At 37.9% G+C, this 22069-nt stretch overlaps 2 protein-coding genes across 2 annotated transcripts in view; one reads left to right on the top strand and one right to left on the bottom strand.

Annotated features, from left to right (window-relative positions):
- Positions 1-19776, bottom strand: part of ETNK1 (ethanolamine kinase 1) — a 90441-nt gene extending 70665 nt beyond the window's left edge. Inside the window, exons 1-2 of the mRNA XM_053661410.1 lie at positions 19684-19776; positions 8221-8291 (exon numbers count right to left, since the gene is read on the bottom strand). The gene's annotated coding sequence lies outside the window, so the exon portion shown is untranslated. The remainder of the gene's footprint in view (positions 1-8220; positions 8292-19683) is intronic.
- Positions 14715-19000, top strand: LOC128626802 (ubiquitin-60S ribosomal protein L40-like). Its single transcript, XM_053661423.1, is given in 6 exon segments — positions 14715-14738; positions 14887-14967; positions 18371-18457; positions 18559-18825; positions 18828-18852; positions 18855-19000. Coding segments are annotated over 6 exon segments (630 nt in total).
- Positions 19777-22069: the final 2293 nt, after the last annotated feature.

The following is a 22069-nucleotide window of genomic DNA, read 5'->3' as shown; positions in this document are numbered from 1 at the left end:
GGTGGTAGGCATTTTACTCTGTCAGCCTCTCTGACCTCTTGTCTGGGGGCTTCAGTGGAAATTGGAAGTGGTGGAGCTTTTTCTCTCTCCTAAATTTAGATTGGCAGGAAAAAATATTTGTGAAGCTTCTTTGGTCTAGGGACCCTCAGTTTTTTGTTCTGTTCTATTTTATTTTATCTTATTTGTATTGATCCTTTCCTCCCAGAGATGATTATTTTGTTCTTCTATGTCTGTCTTTTATATGGTTTTGTCATAAGAAGGAAATACCATGGGCAGAAAACACAGGCATAGGTTTCCTAAAAGCCTGCTTTTCTAACTGCCCTCACAGGCTGGGGAGTTAAGCAATTCTCTCCAGACCAACATCTGTCCAGACAAACATTGCTGAGTCTTTATACATAAACCAAATAAGGTTTTTCCTCCTGTTTTTTTAATGTCCTAAGTACCTATCTTGTGACCAGTGAAAATATTTTCTCTGATCTCCACCACCTGGAAGGTGCATTTACCAGGGGTATATCTGGTGGCCAGTCTAATATACTGGGGTTCCAAATGTCTCTTTGTTCACTGTGCCAGCTCTTAGAGGTCATAAAGGTCCCAAGCCCATAAGGGGCCTTTGTCACCTAAACCTTTGTTACTTGTTATTGCTGGAAAAATCCCATTCCAGTAGCGCCTACCTGGTACCACAAACTAGCAGGTTTGTGGCTGGAGCAGTCACACATTTTGTGGGAGATTAGAGATACCATATGCACCTTACTGTTCTGACCATCTGTGCAATGAAGGTCTGTGCATTCTTTGACTGAATTTCAGAGTAAATTTTGGATCTATGAGCGTGGCTAAAAGATTAGCAACTGATCTTTTAAAAAAATTTTAAATTGATTTTTAGAGAGAGAGCAAGAAACATCTATCTCTTGTTCCACTGATTCATGCAGTCATTGGCTGCCTTCTGTTTGTGCTTTGAACCAAGATCAAACCTGCAACCTTGGCATATCAGGACAATGCTCTACCTGGCTAGGGCTAACAACTGATCCTTTACACTCTTTTTAGAAGTTTTTTTGCTTCCTTGGTTAAGCTATAAAAGGCTTATTAGTTGCGTTCCTACAAATCCTACTGTCACTGGTCAGACGGTGGGTGTTTGGAATTGGAAAACCTTCTAAATTGAAAAATTTTAGAGAACTCACTCTTAATTTTAGCCATTAAGGCACCCATAATAAGATGGAAGGACAGAAATTAAAATAAAAATCAAAGTCCACTCAAACCCCTTCCTATTTACCTTAATATATTTGCAGAAATTGCAAAAAATTAGAGCATTGGAAGACCAATGGCCTAACACTTAAGAAGAAAAAGGAAAAAATAGATATATAGATTATAGGTAGTCTGAAGATGTTTGAATGTGCTATTTAGCTTTCCGGGTTTTCCAGATGCTAATTGGGTTAATTAACAGGAGAATTTATTTTTAAAGACAGCAGGGGAAATCAGGAGATTTTCCAACAATGTGGAAACTTTTAAAAGGTTATTGAGCACTGGTAGAGTGGCTCAGTTGGTTGGAGCACTGCCCCGTGCACCAAAAAAGGTTGCGGGTTAGATCCCTGGTTGGGGCACATACAGGAGACAGCCCATCTTTGTTTTTCTCTCATATCTGTGTTTCTCTCTCTCCTTTCCTCTCCCTTGATTAAAAAGATTATTGAGATAAAATATTATGAGATATATTTGAACAGGTTATAAAGGATTTAATAACTGAACAGAAATTTGACAATATTGGAAGCTGATTTTTCAAAGTCTGAAAGAAATATTTTGAAAGTTTCCATGGGTCTTCCTGCTGGGTAATCAAAAATGTAAATAATGCTAAGGTAATTGAAGGAAAACAACTAGCACTTTAAAAACACAAGTAGTCAGAAGTTGCCCATGCCTGATACCTCCCCTTCCCCTTCTCCAACTTCCTTAAAAATTCTAGAGGTCAAATATGTCTTCTCTATAATTATTAGTAATTCAGTTTATGTGTTTAATCTGTTTGTGATATCTCTGTGTTTATACATAGTGTGTTTTCTGCCTCCAGATGGTATAACTAGGTTGTAATATTTTGTTGGCTTAAAGGAATTAAGTACTTGTATAAAGGAATAGAAACTGTCCCACATGTTTTTCAGAATCATATGATCTAGGGAAGTATTTGATATTAAACGTGCTTTAGGTTTGATTAAATACACGTCTCTTAGAGTTACTGATTAGATTAAATAGACATGTCTTGTAGAATTATTAATATTGAACATGGCATTTTGCTTAATCTGGCTTTAAAAAGTAAGTTCATGTTATCTCTGTTATATAATTTGTCCAGAAAATGGCTTGAATAATTGACATGAAATCTCATAGAGTTACTAACAACTAACAGTTACACCTAAAATTGAGGGTTTTGATAAAACTTGTCAGTAATAATTATATAGTATATGTCATATATATGCCTAAACATAGTTTATAAAATCTCTTAGTAACTTGAAATTTTAGAGTTTTACTATGTTAAACAGTAAAAATTACTGAATACTCAAATATTTTGAAATAACATGAAATACTGAAACACTGATTGTTAGGTAAGTCTCAAGTTTATGTACTTTTGATAGGGGACTCGAGACTTGGAAAATTTAGCTTAAGGTAAAAAATTGAAAGTCTAGCAAGTAATGTGTATGTTAAAGCTTTTGTTTCAGAAACTACAGATAAGACCCATCCTGGCTCCTGGGAAAATAGCTGACCTACTGGGGCACTGTTAAAGGTTATCACCTGGGGACAACTGAAGGCATCTGGACCTTTGTGTTCCAGGGAGAGACAGATGACTACTGCCCCTGGGAACAGCTAACTGCCCAGGACAAGAATGTTGCAGCTTCTCCCTGAATCTCAAAGCCCTCACCTCACCTTGTTTATTCCCTGCTATAAAAACATTGGCCTGGAAAGAAAAGACAAGATGGTCTGTTAGGGTATGAACCCATCATATTCTCAGATTGCCAGTCATCTGAATAAAGCGCCCATAAAGATTCAGTTGCTGTCATTGCTTATTGGATTTGGTAGTGACAGGCAGCCCAAATTCCAGTCTCTTTTCTGGTTTTACTTTGGCTTCTTATTATGGAGAAACTTAAAAATGAATTTGGATCTATTAATGAAAATGTCTTGTACTTTTATTAAACAATAGTAAATATGTTTGCTAATAAAAGAGCTTGTTTATACAGGTTATGAAATGTTTTCATGAATTTGCCAACCTAAACAGCAGTAATTGCTTACTTTAGGTGTCACTAAAAATTAAGATTTCTAAGGATTAAGAAATCTAATTAAGTTCAAAAGAAACTCTATGTTTTTGGTTATAGAAGGTATAAGGTATAGAGATATTTACATTGTAAAGAAATTAGAGTAATTTTGTCTTAAGTTGGTTATTTCTGAGTAAGAAGAGATAAACTAAACTCAAAGGGACCAGAAAAGCTGTAAAATGCTTGTGAAGAGAAATCTTAAGAAAAGCTTATATGGTTAAGCTGGATAATATTGGAGTAAATTTAATTAAGTATATAAATTTAAATATCAAAAGTAAGCTAATGCAGATTTAAAGTGTGGTTCTTTTTCACTTGTTAAAATGAAAAGTATTTCTTGTATTTATTGTTCTTATTATTCTATTTGAGATATGAGGAAAAATTCACTACCTAGGAAGCAAAGATTCTATGTTTTATTAAAATAGTTACAATGTGTTAGGTACTTGATTACTTAAGAAAATCATCTTCTTGCCCCGTCCAGTGAGTCTCAGTTGGTTGGGCATCCGTCCACAAAGAAAAAAACTGCTGGTTTGACTTCTGGTCAGGCACAGGCCTGGGCTGAGGGTTTGGTTCCTAGTGGAGGCGCATGTGAGAAGCAACTGATCAATGTGTCTCTCTAACAACATTGTTTGTTTCTCTCCTTCTCTTTCTTACTCTTTCCCCTCTCTCAAAAAATAAATAAATAACATATTTTTAAAAAATAAAGAAAACTATCTTTTCAATCCTAAGAACTAAAGTTTTGCTAGCCTATATTTATGTTTGCTACCTTTTTTTTTGTCACTTTGGGTAAATGTATAATTTAATATTGTTTCATAATGATATATGATCTTTTGGTCAAGAATGTTTGATAACCTTCCTAGGATTTAAATTTTTAAAAAGACTTTTTCTTAACTTAAAAATGGCTTTGGGTTATTCCAACAGATCCCCAAAATACCTCAATTTTTCCTTCTCTACTTATAAAAGAGAAATTTAAAACTAATTAGGCCTATTTGATATCATTAAATTACATGTGAAGGTTTGTAAAAAAAACCCACCAGTTTTATTTGTATATGTATATTTTTATTATTAAAGTGGATATTCTAGAGATCATATAAAAATATCCAAGAGTCTACAAAGTTCTAATATGATTTCACTTTTAATATAATTATATTAAAATGTTGATACAGAAAAGCAAATTTCTTTGTCAATTGCATTGTAATCAGATCTACAACCATGTCATTAGAAGTTTTGTCACTTATGGATAGTCACTGTTTTACTCTGGTGCTTTTGCAAATATGTTTATCATAAAGATCCATGAAAAGGACTCTGAGTTATTCTAAATTACAGATTTCTGAGAATAAATTTATAGATCATATTTTTGAAAACTTATAGAGCCCAAGAAATAACTGTATTCATGGAAATCTTGGCACATAATCAGGATAAACAAGTACTTATTGACTAAATAAATTAAGGATAATAATAATAATTATTATTATAATATATTACATATATTGTATATAATAATAATTATTATTAAGACTTTGTTCAAAATATTGCTGATTCTTAAAACTTTTGCTTTCTAGGTATAAGAAAACTTGAATGTTTTTAAAGCAGTTTGGTAAATTATACCTTTATAAAGCAATATTGAAACATTTCTATTTTTCTCTGTACTTCTGTACTTGATCCCTCTAGAATTTGAAAACTCATGAGTATGGCACTATATTTGTTTACATAAGTTCAATAAAAATATGTTCTTCTTATAACTGGGCATGATTGGAAACTGGTTTTATTACCCAAGAACTTTACTGAAATGTCGTATTTGAAAGAGACATGCGAAGACATAGGTGACACCAGAAAGCTTTAAGGAATTATGATTGACGTTAGAGGCTGATAAAAAGCCCCTTGGAAAAACCACCTGGCACCTCTGAGGCAGGAAAGTTGGAACAGGGAACAAGGGCCTCAAGCTCCACTCCTCCCCTTTTCTGTCATGATGGGAACATTGTGGAAGCAACTTTTGTTGACACCTGTTCTCACACTTTCCCTCCCAATTTCCTGTAGCTAAGGCAAACAACAATAGGTCTCAACCAAATTTGGCAGTCACATAGACCTACAAGTGACCAACAGGGCCATTATAATATCATTATAATAAATTTACATTGCAATTTTGGAACCACTCCACCCCCAAAATCGCCATGAAAGTTCCAGGAGGACCAAAAAAAATCACCATATATATAGGAGGGAAGAGGGTGACCTACATCAGCAGTCGCCCCATCAACATCAGAAGCCAAGGACCACCCTACTCAGTCCTTGCCTACATTTAATAAAAGCGTTCTGCCCAGGCCCCATCGGGGGTGTTCTCAAAGTTTCCCACACTCCCTTCTTGTGTGCACTTTTGCTTAATAAATTCACTGTGTTTCACTGAATCTATCTGTCTCCACCTTGAATTCTTTCTCGTGCAGTGGCAAGAATCTGGACTCCACTATTAAGTAGAGGCCTCCCTTGGCCTCCTTGAGTGCCTTGGCATCATCTTACTTACATAATTCACAGTAGTCTTTCCAGGTAAGACACAAAGTTTGCTTTCCTGGGAGATGGCAAAGAAACAACCTCAACATATTTTAAGGGAACTCAAACCTGAGGAGTTCATCCAAATCTATGGGTATTGCAGGCAAAGTCTTATGGCTTCTTAGCCTTGAGAGCCTAATTAAAGTTCAGTCTGGGGATCCTTATGAAATTCCAGCAAAGCAGATTTAAAAGAGCCTATATGATTAATTACAATTCTTCTTGTAGTTATGCAAATAATTTAGCTAAATTTATTAAAACTAGACTTACACAGTAAATAGTCTTAATTTGGTTATTTTTGAAAAAAACGGAGGTGATTACAGGGATAGAAACTGGGTTTTCATAGAATGTATGATACACAGTTGTGGATATTAGATTCTTACTCAGTTAACTGCCTTTAAAGTTATTTTTCATCTGTAAACTGGACTGGATCTTGAAGTTTTCTAGTTTGGCTAAATATTTGGCTATAAACCTTCAAACTAATGTTTCATTTTTCTCCCATCCTTTGACTTGGAATTATTGAAATTATTGAGAACAAAAACTTATTTTTCTGAGCCTTACAATTGCAAATTGAGGCTACAGGATGTAACATAAACTTGAGAAATTGCTACAATAGCTTAAACAATTTCAGTGACTGAAGTTTTGTAAACCATGAAGAATTTAACCTGAGAACCTGATGACAACACCAGAGACATTCAAACTGCAGACCAGGAGAATCTATCAGATGGTCACTACCTGCCTTCATTCCAGCAAAATAACTTTGAGCCTTATATCTGACTGACCGCCTTAAAGACTCAGAAACTGGTTTCTAATATGCTCTCATCATTAACCATTTTTTTCTTCTGTTTTCATAAACATATGTCGTATTAAATGCCTGATTGCTTACTTACATAATACAGGCCTCACTTTGGGAGCCCATCAACATCGCTGCCTCCTGAAATAAAACTCAAACAATTTAACTGAACTGATTTATTCTCAAGACTGAATGACTGAATCAATGAAACATGAAGCAATCTACCAACTTAGCTTCAAAGCGTGACTGAACAGATCAAAATTCTGCCACCCTAAAGCTGCTTTTTGGGATACTAATTTTAAGCTATTTATTAAGAAACAAAAGACTCTGAAAGAACCTTTGATCCTACTCCCATTCCTCCTTAAGAGATTCAGATAGAGAAACCCACTTCAGGAAGATCTTAGGATAGTGTCCTGGCCTAATTTGAATTAAGCGTGGTAAATATGAGGGCTTCAGGCAGAGGCCGGTTAGATACCCTCTGTGTCTCATTGTTTCTGAGGTGTTTAGCCAGTATGTGCCTGCCCTGTGTGTTCTGCTCTGCCTCAACTACCTGTAAATTGCCCACTCTCACTTCTGAAATCCAATACCATATCCCCACCCTTCTTTGCTAAAAATGTCTTGTATACCCAATGTTACTTCACTGTGTTTGGAATTTTCATGGAGTAATTATGCCTGTATGAATTCCCCAAGTTTATGTATTAAGATTTGATATTCTTCTGTTACTCTGCCTCTGCAAATCTGGTTATTAGCCAAGCCAGAACAAGTTGGAAAGTGAGAGAAAAAGTCTTAATACTTTTTTAGGCCCCACACCAGGTTCTGGGGCACAAAGTCTAAACGACCAGCTGCCAGTGCCAGGTGGAAAAGGCAACACATGCCCTGTCCTGGCATTAGCAACTGTATTTAAAGGTTTTTTGTTTATTTATTTTTAGAGAGGTGGAAGGGAGGAAAAAAGAGAGGAAGAGAAACATTGATCAGCTGACTCTCATACACCCTCGGACCAGGGACCGAACCTGCAACCAGGTATGTGCCCTGACTGAGAATTGAATGGGTGATATTTTGCTTTGCAGTAGGATGCCCAACCAACCGAGTCACACTGGTTTGGGTTAACAGCTGTTATTTATAAATCAAGCAGGGGGGCAGAAAGATGTGAGTTGTTCCGAAAGAATTTATGTTGTCTATAGTAGATAAAGAAGACAGGAGAAGGTAAAGTCTACACCAGCTCTGGGGTAGGCGCTGAGTCTTTGGGCAGCATAAGGGACACAAATACCCAGCAACTCGGAAGCCATGTTAAGACCACGTGGTCAGTAGGAATGCCAGGTAGGCTGACCTCAAGTATATCACCACCCCTCCCCTCTATATTTGAAAATGCAGAGATAGCTGATTTTCTCTTCCCCCTAACTAATCATATTGAAACTACTGACAGGCATGCACAGTTGATCAAGATCTGACCTCTGTGGGGTGGTGGCGATAAGCAGTCTGCCATCTTGTTCCCATAGAACTGGCACAAGATAGCTGCCTAGTCACTTAGTAGAGGGAGGAAGTAATTTCACCCTAACATGAAAAATTCCACTTCTGGAACATATCATAAGCACGCCATTTCAAAAAGCTTACCTTTGGCACTGGTCTGGTGAGGTGAGTTGATTAGAGCATCCTCCCCATGCACCAACATTGCAGGTTCATTCCTGGGTCAAGGCACATACAAGAACCAACCAGTAAATGCATAAATAAGTGGCAAAACATATCTTTCTCTCTGTCTTTCTCTTCCTCTCTCTCTCCTTTCCCCTCCCCTCCTCTCTCTAAAATCAATTTAAAAATCGATTTCACGCAAGCCCACTTTGTCCCCTGCTTATAAAAGCATCCGAGTAGAGCCAGCCTCCAAGCCAGCTCAGAAGACCTTTTTTTCCTCTGTGCTGCCTCACTTGTGTTTGAGCATAACCCTTATAAAATCTGTCTGGAAATTTCTCTTGGGTTTCCTCTGGATTTCTGTCTTGGGGAATCCAAGAATCCCAATGCTGATAACATTCAAGGAAGAAGTGTCCCTTCCTGTGAATTGTTTGTGGGCAACAAATTAGAAAATAGGAAGTGAAAATAAGAAGTGAAAGCTGCTAGGGTTCAATGGCTCCTGGTTATTTTCTCTTTAAATAATCTTCATCTGGAAGAAATAGCAACCTGGAAGTTAATCCAAAATGCCATAGGACATACAGGGATGTGAGCAGTCTCATCAGCTGGCCCTGTACTTGTTAACTCATTAACCCTTTCTTGTCTTTTCCTTCCACCGTCTGGCCTGCTTCTATTTAATTAAGGAAATCTTAGAACTTTCTCCATGATAATTTCATATTTGAAAGGAACCAAAGTTGATTTTAAGCTATTTATTAAGAAACAAGAGACTCAGAAAGAATCTTTGACTCTCCCCCTTGCTGCCTAAGAGATTCAGATGGAAAAGCTTACTCCAGGAAGGGAATCTTAAGATATTTGCTTTAGCCTAATTTGAATTAAAAATGATAAATAGCAGAACTTCAGGGAAGTTCTGTTAGCTAGATTGACCTCTCCCCTTGCTTCTGAGTTCCCTGGCAAAAATTTGCCTGCCATTTATGCTGTTGTTTTTCAACTACCTCTACATTTCCCATTCTCACTTCTGAAATCTAATACACTTTCCACGATTTTCTCCTTTGTCCAAAATGTCATATATACCCAATGTTGCCCAGAGTCTTTGGAATTTTCATGCTTATGTGAATTCCCCATGCTCATGTATTAAAAACTTGATTTTTTTTCTGTTAGTCTGTCTCCATTAATTTGATTATTAGCCCAGCTAGAAGAACTTAGAAGGTAGGAGGAAAAATATTAACTTTTTAAGTCCCCATGTATTCTACTGATGGTTTTTTAATGTTACATCTTGATTTATCCAAAATTGTATTTAAATTTCTGATATTTGAAAATTTCTTTCTCTTGCTCTCTCTTTTTTTAAGAAACAACAGGCCTAGAACAGAGTCTCTTGGGATAGGTCCCAGCAAACCAACCTAATTGCAGTTTTAGCCTCTCCAGATCTAAAATTTTCTGGTGAGGTATTCCACCTGATAGACCTTTTCCACCACCCAAAGAATAATAAGGCAATCTGCTCTTTCTTTGTATCTGTGCCCCTCTGCCCATAAGAGCCTTCCATTTTGTACAGCTCCTTGGAGCTCCTCTCTATTCGCTAGACAGATTGTTTCCCAATTCAGGAGTCATTCAATACAGCCCATTTGATCTTTAAGTTGTTGAATTTTGTTTGTTTCTAACAGATTCAAGGATGACAAAAACATGCATATGATAAATACCAGATACAAGACATTTTGACATTTGGCATACTTAAAAGTAACACCAACTTACACCTCTTGTGACAAGTGAAACATCCAACTCTTCCTTGATTTCAACATTCTTCACTGGCTCTCCCACCTCCCACCTCACTTCTCTTCTGACTCTTGTACCTCACTCTTGGATTTAGCCTTAAACACACTTTTCCTTAATCCTTTTGTCCTCTTATTGATTTACTTGAATGGAAAATAAGCCATGTAAGAGTCAAGAGAAAAAAAAAAGGTTCTTGGATCAACAATTGAGACAAACAGCAGGAGCAGAGGTACCTAAATAGAGAAGACAAAGGAACGAACATGTTTTGAGACCTCTACTATGGCAAAGTCAGTACTGTTGCGGTATTTTACATGTATCAGAGTAAGAAATTTTTTGATATTATTTGTAAGAAACTTAATTCTTTCTTGAAGAGTCTAGAGTGGCCCTATTCTTTACACAAATGTTATACAGACAGAGGTCTCTAATGTAGGTGTAATGTTCTGTAGTTAGAATGTCACAAACATCTTTCATCAATCATTCCATCCAGTCTGTTACTCACTGTAATTTCCTAGAATATAAAGCTGGTCACTAGGGAAGAGGTAGATCGATTTGCATAAGGAGCCCAGGGCCTTGTGGGAGAGAATATACCCTAAATATCCTCTCTGGAGATAACCTCTTACTGCTCCCAAAGCCAAGGAGCCTTGTGACTTTGATTACATTTAGTTTTAAATCCTAGAAAGCATATTTCTTTCTCTATATCAACCCGTCAGAGACCCAGGATAATCAGCAACCCCCAAGGCCTTTTCCCAGGATAATCAGCAACCCCGAAGGCAGCAGAAGACAATAGCCCAGACCTGACTCATGGCCACAAGGTCTGGACTGTACAGAGGCTACAGATAACCTCTGGCACTAAGTTATGTTTCAGCTACTGAGCCTTAAGGTAGAACAAACACTGTGGTTACTTGTACATGAGCCCAGACAGAGATACAAAAGAAAAGACCTCAGAACTGTCCTCCAGACAGGTAGACACGATTTATTACCCTTACCTTACCTCCAACCGATCAGCTCCCAGCAACAAGAGAAACCCCTTCTAAACTCATGATGTCTTGTGATTTTGCCCTAAGGAATCTGGAAACTGTATGCCATCAGGGAGTCAGGTTTTTTTAGAGCATAAGCTCCCTACCTCCACATTGGCCGATTCAATACTGAACTATTTTTTTTTAATATACTGCAAACTCCTGCCTGTGCATATCTTTGGGTCAGTGTGCACAGGCAGGTAATGCAAAGAAAAATACTGGGATTCTAGTAACACTCTCTGAGATATGAAATTAGAAAATGCTGTTGGGATGAAGAAGGCAGGCTTCCTTCACCCAAGGGCCAGTGTGAAACAGGCAGCAAGTCTCCTAAAATAACATTAATGTAGAGAAAGATGTTATCTTGCTTGGTAGTTCTATCTCAGGATGAACAAATAATGTAGAAGTGGAGTAATAAATAAATTTATACCTTTCAACAAAGTATTAACTAGTACTTATATCCTTCCCCTGAACAGGCAAAACTTTTACTTCATGTTGTACCTTTCTCTCTACCTTCCACTGCATAGAAATTATCTGGAAATAAGCTCAACATTAATTTTTTACACCATACCTCTATTTTCTTAGGAAAATTGCCCACGTATAAAATACTGTTGCTTGTATTTTAAAATTAAAGGAGAATAATTTAGGGGCAGTTATAGTGGACAAACTAACAGGTGTTCCAATTCATCTTACCAGCTCCATGGCTATAGACCTCCTCATCCTAAGCCTTAGTCCCCACCTTGCTTCTTTACCTGAATAGTTCTCACCTTTCATTTTCCCCCTCAGGCCCCATTTTTGCCTTGAATTCTTACCAAGCATTTTACTTCCCAGACATGTCTTTCTGCTTCTGAATTTTTATCATATTTACCATTCCTTTTCATAGTCTCTTGTTACATTTTAAGTATATGAACTAAAATGGAACTTGAGAGCTACAACTGCTTTCTAGCTCTCTCTGGGCTCTTCAGAGGCTTAATGGGGCTTTTTCTATGTCAGTGAACAATAGACTAAAACTCTCATTTGATCAGAACACCCTCAGTTCTTCCCAATGCTCTTTGGTTCCTCTTAGCTTAGTAACCCTCAGGGACAACTGAATGTGAACCTTAGGGCTGTTACCGGTTTGCCTAGCAACCAGGAAGGTTCCCAAGGACATACACCCTGAAGACAAATCCTTTTGGTATGGTAATGAATGAAACTAAGGAGGTAGTCTTAAAACAGTGCATTTCCATATAAACTAAAATCATGTCAGTATTAGAACTACTATATAACTAACTGTGGCTTTATGTCTTAGGAGGAGCTAAGACAGAGAGAGTTTGATTAGAGAGTGCATCATTAGATTACACCCTCCCTAATCAAACATTTTATTTTAGTCACATCGAGCAAATAGCCCTAACTTTTAAAAAATGAAATAATGAGGACATATAGAGGTACACTATTACAACCAAGCATGCACATATAAGGCTGACTTAACAAATGTTAACATTCAGCCATTTTCCCTAAGAAATAAAACATTGCAGAGGTGGAAGCTAAGAGAACAGAAATAAAAGAATATTTAAATGCTATTCTCTGGAAGTTATTAACAGAGGATAATAAATAATTGGATTCAGTTTAAAAGAGAGGGATAAATACAAGATTTTCTGTACACAGGCCTAGGCGACTTCTTAAATAGTACAATCAACAAAATTAAGTAAGTTGTGGCTCAAAGAAATATTCAAAGTAGGTATCTTTTTATACTTTTTAGAAATTGACAGGACAAAGGAAGTTAGTGCTCAGACAGGGGCACTAACTATCCTATCAGACAGGAATCTAAGCAGGTTTCAATATTCATTAGTAAGGAACCCAAACAAAGTTTAGGCTTGGGCAGTAAATTAGTAAAGGTGATAAAAGCTTTATTTACACACACTTTTTGACTCTGGATTTTGTAACTCTGGTGATAAGGTTGTCAGACCTTCAGGAGGGGAGAGGGAACCTAGCACGGAGATTTACTTCCTGCCTCTCTGGGTTCGGAGAAGAGTGAGAGCTGCTCTTCCTGCTCTTCCAGCTTAGCAGGTGGTTTTAGTTCAAAATAATCGGTATACCTGATGGCATACCGATTATTATCCAACAAGATAATAAAACAAACCAAGATCACAGAACTATATTATTCTTATGAAGGCTGGGGAATGAGCTGCTTATGTCTGTTATATTTCAATGTTTTCTTTTTCAGTGCTTTAATGAGTTTGGCATATTTAATATTTTACAGATTATCCTTATGATTACAATATAAAAAGTTTTACTGATTTAGGTTTGCAATTTTAAAGCATAAGACATTTAAAAGCATATGATGGTGTTTTTAGGTTTATAAATAGCATTATAACTTTTTAAATAACTTGAGATTCAATGTAAATATATATACATCTTTAACTTTTTTAGATTTCTGAGTTATTTAAATAGTTAGGAAATCTTATCAAGCAGACAATTAAAATACTGAACTAAAAGTATAAGTGACACTGAATATTAATCCAAGGCCTCTTAGAAATACTTTTTTTTTAATTTTCAAAAATATTTACAAATTAATAGTTTGATTTATATGTGAATCAAAAAGCTTAAAAAGAAATATTTTTTAAATTTCTAACTTTTAATAAGTCTATCATTAATTTTGATAACCTCAACTAATCTCCTCTTGAGTCACTGGCAAGGACACCAAAATATCCTCATTGACATAATATGGATCAAGAGTTCATCAATGTCAAGTATAACTTTTGCTGAAAAAGAAGAAAATGCTACTCTGTATGTGTGTATGTTCTTTTGCTTTGTTTTTCTATTAGTTTAATTTAATGGCTAAATTTTACCTTTATAAAACTTGAATGTTTAAATATTTTTTTAAAATTTTAATTTTTCTTTTATTTTTTAAGATTTTATTTACTCCTTTTTAGAGACAAAAAGGGAGGGAGAAAAAAGGGAGAGAAACATTGATGTGCGGGAAATACATCCATCAGTTGCCTTTCGCAGGCCCCCAACTGCAGACCTGGCCCACGATGCAGGCATGTGCCCTAACTGGAAATTGAACTGGCAACCTTTCAGTTTGCGGGCTGGCACTCAATCCACTGAGCCACAACAGCCAGGGCTGAATGTTTAAATATTCTAATAAACTACTAAAAGAGATTTTCTTTTCCTTGTGCAGGCACCATGCATGCTAACCTCTGTATCATTCCAATTATAGTGTATGTGTTGCTGAAGCAAGCACTCTTTTTTTCTTTTTTCGAGTACTCTTCTGTAAGGAGCAGAATTGTCCAAAAGTGGCCCAGAGAACTCAGTGTAGGTTTCCCAGACAATAGGCAGCTCCATCTCCTAGTGAATAGGACTACAGTTGAACTCAGCTACCCGTTAGCTGGTGTTCTACCAGCTGCTGTTCTACTTAGCTAGAAGGTTAAAATTTCTCATGGGACCCAAGATCTCTAGAAAGAAATGGATCTAGTTTTTGTGGGTCTAAAGTTTATCCATCTCCTTTTGCTGACCCTTCACATTTATTTCCCAAATAAATCTTATTCCTTAACCATATCATACAATACTGTGGAACTCACTTTTTCTCCTCATCATTTTAAATTCTATTTATGTGCTGGTTCAGTGCTACTACTTGTTGTAGTCATGGAGGAAATTAATTTGAAATTTTATCCTGGTCAAATACAATGGAAGTGTAAGATATAGCCTTGCAGTCATGATTATGTGTAAATGGAATTTAAGAAGCTTAGAAAGGTAAGTGAAATAATTAAATTAGAAACTGTCATTCCTATCAGCAAATTATGATAGATCTGAAAAAATGTTAAGAAAAAAGTGGGCCTCTAATACAATAGAGATGGTGTCCTTATAAAAAGGGTAATTAAATGTGTAAATTTGGGTACAGGTATGCACACTGGGAAAACACCATGTGAAGGTGATCCTTCTACAAGCCATGGAATGCCAACAATTGCCAGGAAACCGCCAGGTATAGGCAAAAGGCATGGAGAGTTCGAGTCTACCAGATGATATAAGAAGAAATCAGGGAAATTTAGGATATTGGTGCAAACATGGCTGAAGTAATGCACTACGGCAGTGTAACCTGGACAGGAATAGAAATGAAAGGTGGAAAGGGGCTAACAGACACCCAGCCCAGGAAGTCAGGGGTCATGGAGTCTTGATGAGCTCAAGGAACTGATAATAAGAGTGACAGGGAAGAAGAGTTGGAAGGAAGGTTAAAGTCCTATAGTGGTATGCTTGCATTTAGGATTAGAGGAGAAGAGTTCCAGATCATACCAAGAAGTACGTGACATCCAGGGGTTAAAGTCTTTGATAAGAAAGAGGAAATGACCAAGTTGTCAATAAGGGACAGCACCAGCAAAGGTTAGAGACTGATATGGCTGGTAACATGAACCAGAAAGGGACAGTGAAAGAAGATGGAATAATCTGAGAAAGGTCCAGGACAAAGGGAAGATCCATCAGTCACTCTGATACATGCCTTATTCTCCCTTGTCATCTGTCTTGCAAAAATGAACTCCCACCTTTTTACTCCTATATCCCAATAAGTTAGGTCCTCCAAGATCCTCTTGTTACCTCCTACAGACTGGTCTCACAGGAAAACAACAGTGAAAAAACTTAGAGGCTAACAGGTGAAAGAGCAGAAACACTGGGGTGACAATTTTTGCTTCATTATATTCATGTATTTCAATGGCCTACTAGAATCTCCGGCTGCATATTGGAGAAGTCTCCAGTACCAGAGACTTCTTAATTGCAATATGTCCAAACAGAACTTAATTTCCTCATTATGCATCCTACCTACCATCTCTCTAAATGTTTGCCTCCCCTTGAATATACCTCTCAGACAAAGATATTACCAACCCTTCCACACAACTCTATTCAGTTTTTTTTAATCCATCCAACTGTCTTTGTATCTAGTGCTACTCCTCTGCCTCGGGCTCTCATCATCTCTCACCTAGATTATTATAACACCTTTTCAAGGACCTCCCTAATAACCCTGACTTCATTTAAAATTTTCATATACTATTCATCATGAATTTTTTGCATTAATTTTGATTTTTTTAAATATTGCATTAAAATTCATTTATCTTATTTACTGAGTCTTTTGGTGTCTCCCTCAATTGTGAACCAAGTGCTTTACTCACTGTACCCTGGTCCCAGCCCTACTTACTACCTCTAGTCTCATCTCCCACAATTTGGTTTCAATCAGCAAGGACAGTCAACCAAAATAGATACGTAATCATGCCACATTTCTGCTTAATTCTTCCATGGGTTCCTCTGCTCAGGTTATTCAACAAGAACTCAGTAAGATTAGTCTTTTCTGCTTCTTGTTTACTATTTTAGCCTCTCTTTTGAATTTCTTCCTCCTTTACTTATCATCACCATGGATAACATTATGTATAAGCACAGAGGTGGAGCATACACTATTATGTATTTATATGTTATTTTACAGCCATGACACTGAGCTATGAGGCTCCACAACTCCCCTCCTCTAGTCTCTGTCGGGCTTTTCCACATGTTTGCACTGCCTGGCAGTCTGCCATCTCCTCCTGGGGTTCCTTCCTATGGGCTGAATAAGGGCCTCCCAAAGACATCCACGTTATAATCCATGGAATATGTACAAGGTAAATAACATTTTGCACATGTGATTAGGTTTAGAATTTTTAGATGCATTACCCTGGATGAATCTGTCCTGGATGAATGAAATGGATGGATTTACCCTGGATTATCTGGGTGGGTCCAAAGTAATCACAAGGGGGAGGCAGGACCATCAGGGTGAGAGAGAAGGTGTGACAAGGAAGTAGATGTCAAATTGATGCCACTGCTGGAAAGGGACCGTGAGCCATGAGTGTAGATGGCCTACAGAAGCAGAAAAGGGCGTGGAACAGATTCTCCCCTAGAGCGGGGGGTGTCAGACTCATTTTCACCGGGGGCCACATCAGCCTCTCGGCTGCACTCACAGGGCCAAATGTAATTTCAACTCCTTTACAGTTAGGGAGTAGTTACATGTATACAGTCCTAAAATTATTTATGCCCTTTGAAGAGAAATAAATGAAGCAACAAAGCAAGAGAGTGGAACATTAAGAAAATTTGACATTTAACAGGGGCTTCCAACTTTTTTACATATAAAATGCATGCTTAGACATGATATATGTGCCAGCCACCAGAATTTCTTATTCATGATCATGGTGAACTGAATGTGGCTGTGCTGGCCTTGCTACTATTAAATATGACTCTATGGTGAGTCAGGGCAACATGATACTTTATTTATTCCCATTTTCCTTTGTTGGAAATCTTTGTTACTCTAGTTTCGTTACGTAATTTTAGTAGGTGAATTCTCAAAGGAAGTAGTCATTGCAGAATTGTGAGGGGTCATACAGAGTCGCCAGAGTTTCCCACCCTCCACCTCACTAATTGTTCAGAAGTTGGCAAGGTGTAGCTGGGCTCTCTGCTAACCTCTCATAATTGGGAAAGGGAGTGCATTTTGAAAACAACACAAAAATGATGTTAAGTTTATTTTTTTAATGCTTTTCCCCACATTCTCATAGAGAACTACTCCTTTAATGAAATTAAACTTATTAATTACTTTCATTCAGTGTGATTAATATGACTGATCCTATGTTTCCAGTATTAATTGATTTTTAAAAAGATTTTTATGTACTTATGTTTAGAGCGAGGGGAAGGGAGGGAGAAGGAGAGGGAAAGATCAATGCGTGGTTGCCTCTCACGTGGCCCCCACTGGGGACCTGGCCCACATGTGCCCTGACCGGGAATCCAACCGGCAACCCTTTGGTTCAAAGCCCCTACTCAATCCACCGAGCTACACCAGCCAGGGCTAGTAGGAATTGATTGACTGATTGACTGGTTGATTGATTGATTGATTTTTAGAGAGAGGGGAAGGGAGGGAAAAAGAGAAGGAGAGAAATATTGATTCACTGCCTCTTACACATACCCCAACTAGGGACTGTACCTGCAACCTAGGCATGTGCCCTGACCGAGAATTGAACCAGCAACATTTTGATTTGCAGGACGATGCCCAAGCAACTGAGTCACACCGGGCAGGGCTCCAGCATGACTCTTCACTTCTACTGATGATACAATTAGCCTGTGCAGGCTATCCCTGCTAGCTGATAAATTTAAATGACTTAGTTAACTCATAAACAACAACAAAGTATTTTTCTGGCAAGCTAGCAATAAATATCAGGTGGTAGTTGTGTTATTATATCAGAGTTTTGCAATATGGTAGCACTGAAGGAAACTGAGTAAAGGGTTTATGGGATTTCTCTATATATTACTTTTTACAACTGCATGTGAATCTATAAATATCATGTCAAAATAAAATGTTTAATTTTTAAAAATATCTTTTTTTGCAGCATGTTAGATCCCAGTGCCACGTGTCATATATCTTGAACATAGGTACTGGTTTTGCCCTTTCCAGGAAAAATGAAGAATGGATGATGGTAAGATAGAATTGGATGCTTGAGAAGTGGAAAGAGGGTTTGGAATACTCTAAGTGAGGAATCTGATGAGCGCTCAGTGACAGAGGCTCTTTCTTCTCAAGGAGGCTGCAGAGTGTGTTGGTTGCGGGGCCCATGTGTCCTCCCCAGCAGACACAGAGACACAGATCTTCATGAAGACTCTGACTGGCAAGGCCAGCACTTCTGAGGTTGAGCCCAGTGACACCACTGAGAATGTCAAAGCTAAAATCCAAGACAAGGAGGGCATCCCGCCTGACCAGCAGTGTCTGACTTTTCCAGGCCAACAGCTAGAGGATGGTAGCACTCTCTCAAACTACAGCAGTGAGAAAGAGTCCACCTGGCACCCGGTGCTCTTCGTCTGCATGGAGGCATCATCCAGCTCTCCTTCGCCAACTCACCCAGAAGTACAACTGTGACGAGATGATCTGCCACAAGTGTTACACCCACCTGCATCCCCACTCTGTCAACCGCTGCAAAACATGCAGCCACACCAACAATCTCTGCCCCAAGAAGAAGGTTAAATAAGGCCCCTCTATTACCTACTCTGGCCTATAGGGTGGTCTCCTGCCTAATCCCCGTGACTCTGGGGTCTCAATAAATTTTCCCTTTCATTGACTAGAGAAAAAGAAGGAAGGAATGAAGAGAGTGAGGGAGGGAGGAAAGGAGGGAGAGAGGAAGGAAAGAGAGAGGAAGAGATAAAAAGAGAGGAAAAAGAGAGAAAGAGGGAGAGGGGAGAGGGAGGGAGAGAGGGAAAGAGAGAAGAAGAAAGGGAGGGAGGGGGGAGGAAGGGAGGGAGGAAGGAAGGAAGGAAGGAAGGAAGAGAGAAAGAAAGAAAGAAAGAAAGAAAGAAAGAAAGAAAGAAAGAAAGAAAGAAAGAAAGAAAGAAAGAAAGAAAGAAAGAAAGAAAGAAAGAAAGAAAGAAAGAAAGAAAGAAAGAAAGAAAGAAAGAAGAGGAGAGAAGAAAAGAAAAAGCTCTAGGCAGGCTCTTTCTCAGCTTGGCAGTTTCTAGATTTTATGGAGTGGGTAAATTGGTTATTGTGTTTTGGAATTTGTGCATTGTTTTAAAGTTTAGAAATACAAAGCTTTTTCTAAGTTTCCATTATATTATTCAGAGAACCAGATATTTTAAGCAAAAACATTGTGACCTTTATAACCACTTAATAGGGAATGTTTAAAAAATCATTTAAAGCCCCCAAGAAGTAAGGTACCTATATTCTGCTGGATACCATCTCTGTAATTCCAGTCATCATCACCATGTGACAAGGAAGGCCATCAATGTGTTCCTCCTTGTGGATACATTAGACCCTGTCAAGGTAAGAAGAGAGCTGAAATGAGCCTTTGATTCACTCAATTATGATTTCTACTACAAAAAGTATTTAAAAATAAGTACTAAATATTACCTTGTCACACAATAAAACATCTAAGTAAAAGTACTATATTCTACAAATGACTTCAATCTCTAATTTATTTATTCCATTTGACCCCAAACAAAATTTTCCAAGAAAGTTTCAGATGTCACCAGTTAGCTCTTTTTAACTTGCATCTTACTTATTAAATCTTCATATGTTGTTATTCTAAGCCTGTAATAATTGAGAGGTCACTGACTAAGGTGTACTTACTCTGCTAATCCCTGCTTATTTTTCACAAATAACTAATCTTTGGGGAATATCTCAAATCATCATTTCTATTTCTGAGTCAGAAAATCAAAGAGTGGAGAAAACTGTAGATGGCATGAGCTATGAGGAATATTAGGTTTCAACATGGGCAACGTAACAATCTCTTTTATCTGGAAAGAGACAGATTTGACACACTATCATTAGAAGTTCAAGGTGCCCCCAAATTTGAATTATTTGATTCTCAATACATAAAAAGTAGGAAGGATATCTTTTGTTTGTTTGTATGTCAGGAGAACCTTAATATACACATAAAACTTTAATTAAAGGAAGCCTACCTTTCAAAAACCTAGATATTAAATAAGTGAATGAATAAATAAAATTTAAATTTGATGTCATTTTAGGCATCAAGGTCATTTTGCAGGGAAATAAGTGATTGGGTCAAAACAATGGGTCCCGATCATAGACGTACTCATTAAACTTTGAGAACAATTAAGGCAAGACAGTTCGCCAGCAGCCAGCTTTTGCCCTATTGGAATGCTGCCTGAGACTACCACATTAGAGCCAGTCACCATACCACAGGGTGGCAGGCCACGCAGAGGACCTCTCTGAGTCCCCTAGTTGACAGCCAGCATTCCAAGCTAGCCGGCTGCATATACAACGAAATGACAGGGCCCGCAAAGCTGGCAGAAGAGCCATCCCACCAACCCACAGCACTGGGAGGATAATAAATTCTTGTTAGGTCACCATGTTTTGAGGTGGTAAAACAGACTGGAATAATTGAGAAAGGGACTTCACGGTACTCAACATGTATGAAACCCAACTCATTTTTTTTGACTTTCACTTCACCTTTTGCTGTACTGGTACCTCCATTTCTCTTTCACTGTTTTGAAACAGAAGTTTGTGTTTTTTTCATTTTCTTTATTTCCCTCTACCTGATAGGCAGTGTATCTGAATCCTCATGTAACTGGCATTGTCGCAAAGCATGACTCTGATTATACTCTTTTCTACCAAAAAAAAAATCCTTAAATGGCATCCTTTGCCTACATAATAATGTTCTTGTTCCTTAGACTTATTTAATGAATCACCTTCTTTCCAATTCTGGTTGCAATGTGTATTTCCAGGCATAACCTATCTTTTTTTCAAGTTATCACTTTTCTCCCAAAACCCCAACTTCTGCCAAATTAGCCTAGTCATTGTTTCTAGATTATGCCATAAGTATGCCTTCTTTAATACTTTTACTTTTCATTTTTTGAAATATTGGTCTCAAATGAATCCCCACTATCTAGATCTTTCTCATTCAAAAATATCCAATACAAATTGTACCTTCTATATGAGGCTTCTTCCATAATTGTTCCTAGATTTTTTGAACTCTTTTATTATTTTATTGCCCAAATCATTCAGTTACCAACCGCTATTTAGCCATTTATTATAGTTGTTTTTCATGTATACATGTTTTATCCACACACCTAAATTGCAACATACTAGGTCCATACCCGTGTAGAGCAAGAGCAGAGCAGAGCAGACTTTTTCAACACCTTTGACAATCCAATATGGAGTCACTGTGAGCCATGACAGCTATGTCAAGCGCTACATTAAGACCGATATATTGGGATGTAACAGGAATACCCTTAGGAGGGGCCCAGAACGCTGCAAACCACAAACCACTTGGATCAGGACTCCATCAGGACACCGACATGAGTGGGACCTTCACCCCTGGTGGGCTCTAAGAACGCAGAGCTCTGACCACCCAATGCTCAGTGGAGCATTGGGTGTACCATGGATCATGCTCAGAGCCCTGGCGGACTTCTACTCCACTGGACATGCGCCCCCACTTCAGAGGCCTGGCTTGACACTGATGCCTTCTTCTTCACCTGCAGACACTGGCAGTGAGTGGGACTTCACATCCAATGCTCTCTTTACTGGCTTTGGTTGTGTAAGCTCCCCTCTCTGTGTATAATCTGCATGTGATCTATTGGTT

This window comes from Artibeus jamaicensis, unplaced genomic scaffold (assembly GCF_021234435.1).
Source record: "Artibeus jamaicensis isolate MK-2021 breed Jamaican fruit bat unplaced genomic scaffold, CSHL_Jam_final contig_233, whole genome shotgun sequence".
NCBI lineage: Eukaryota > Metazoa > Chordata > Mammalia > Chiroptera > Phyllostomidae > Artibeus > Artibeus jamaicensis.
This window is presented reverse-complemented; position numbering and strand designations above follow the sequence as displayed.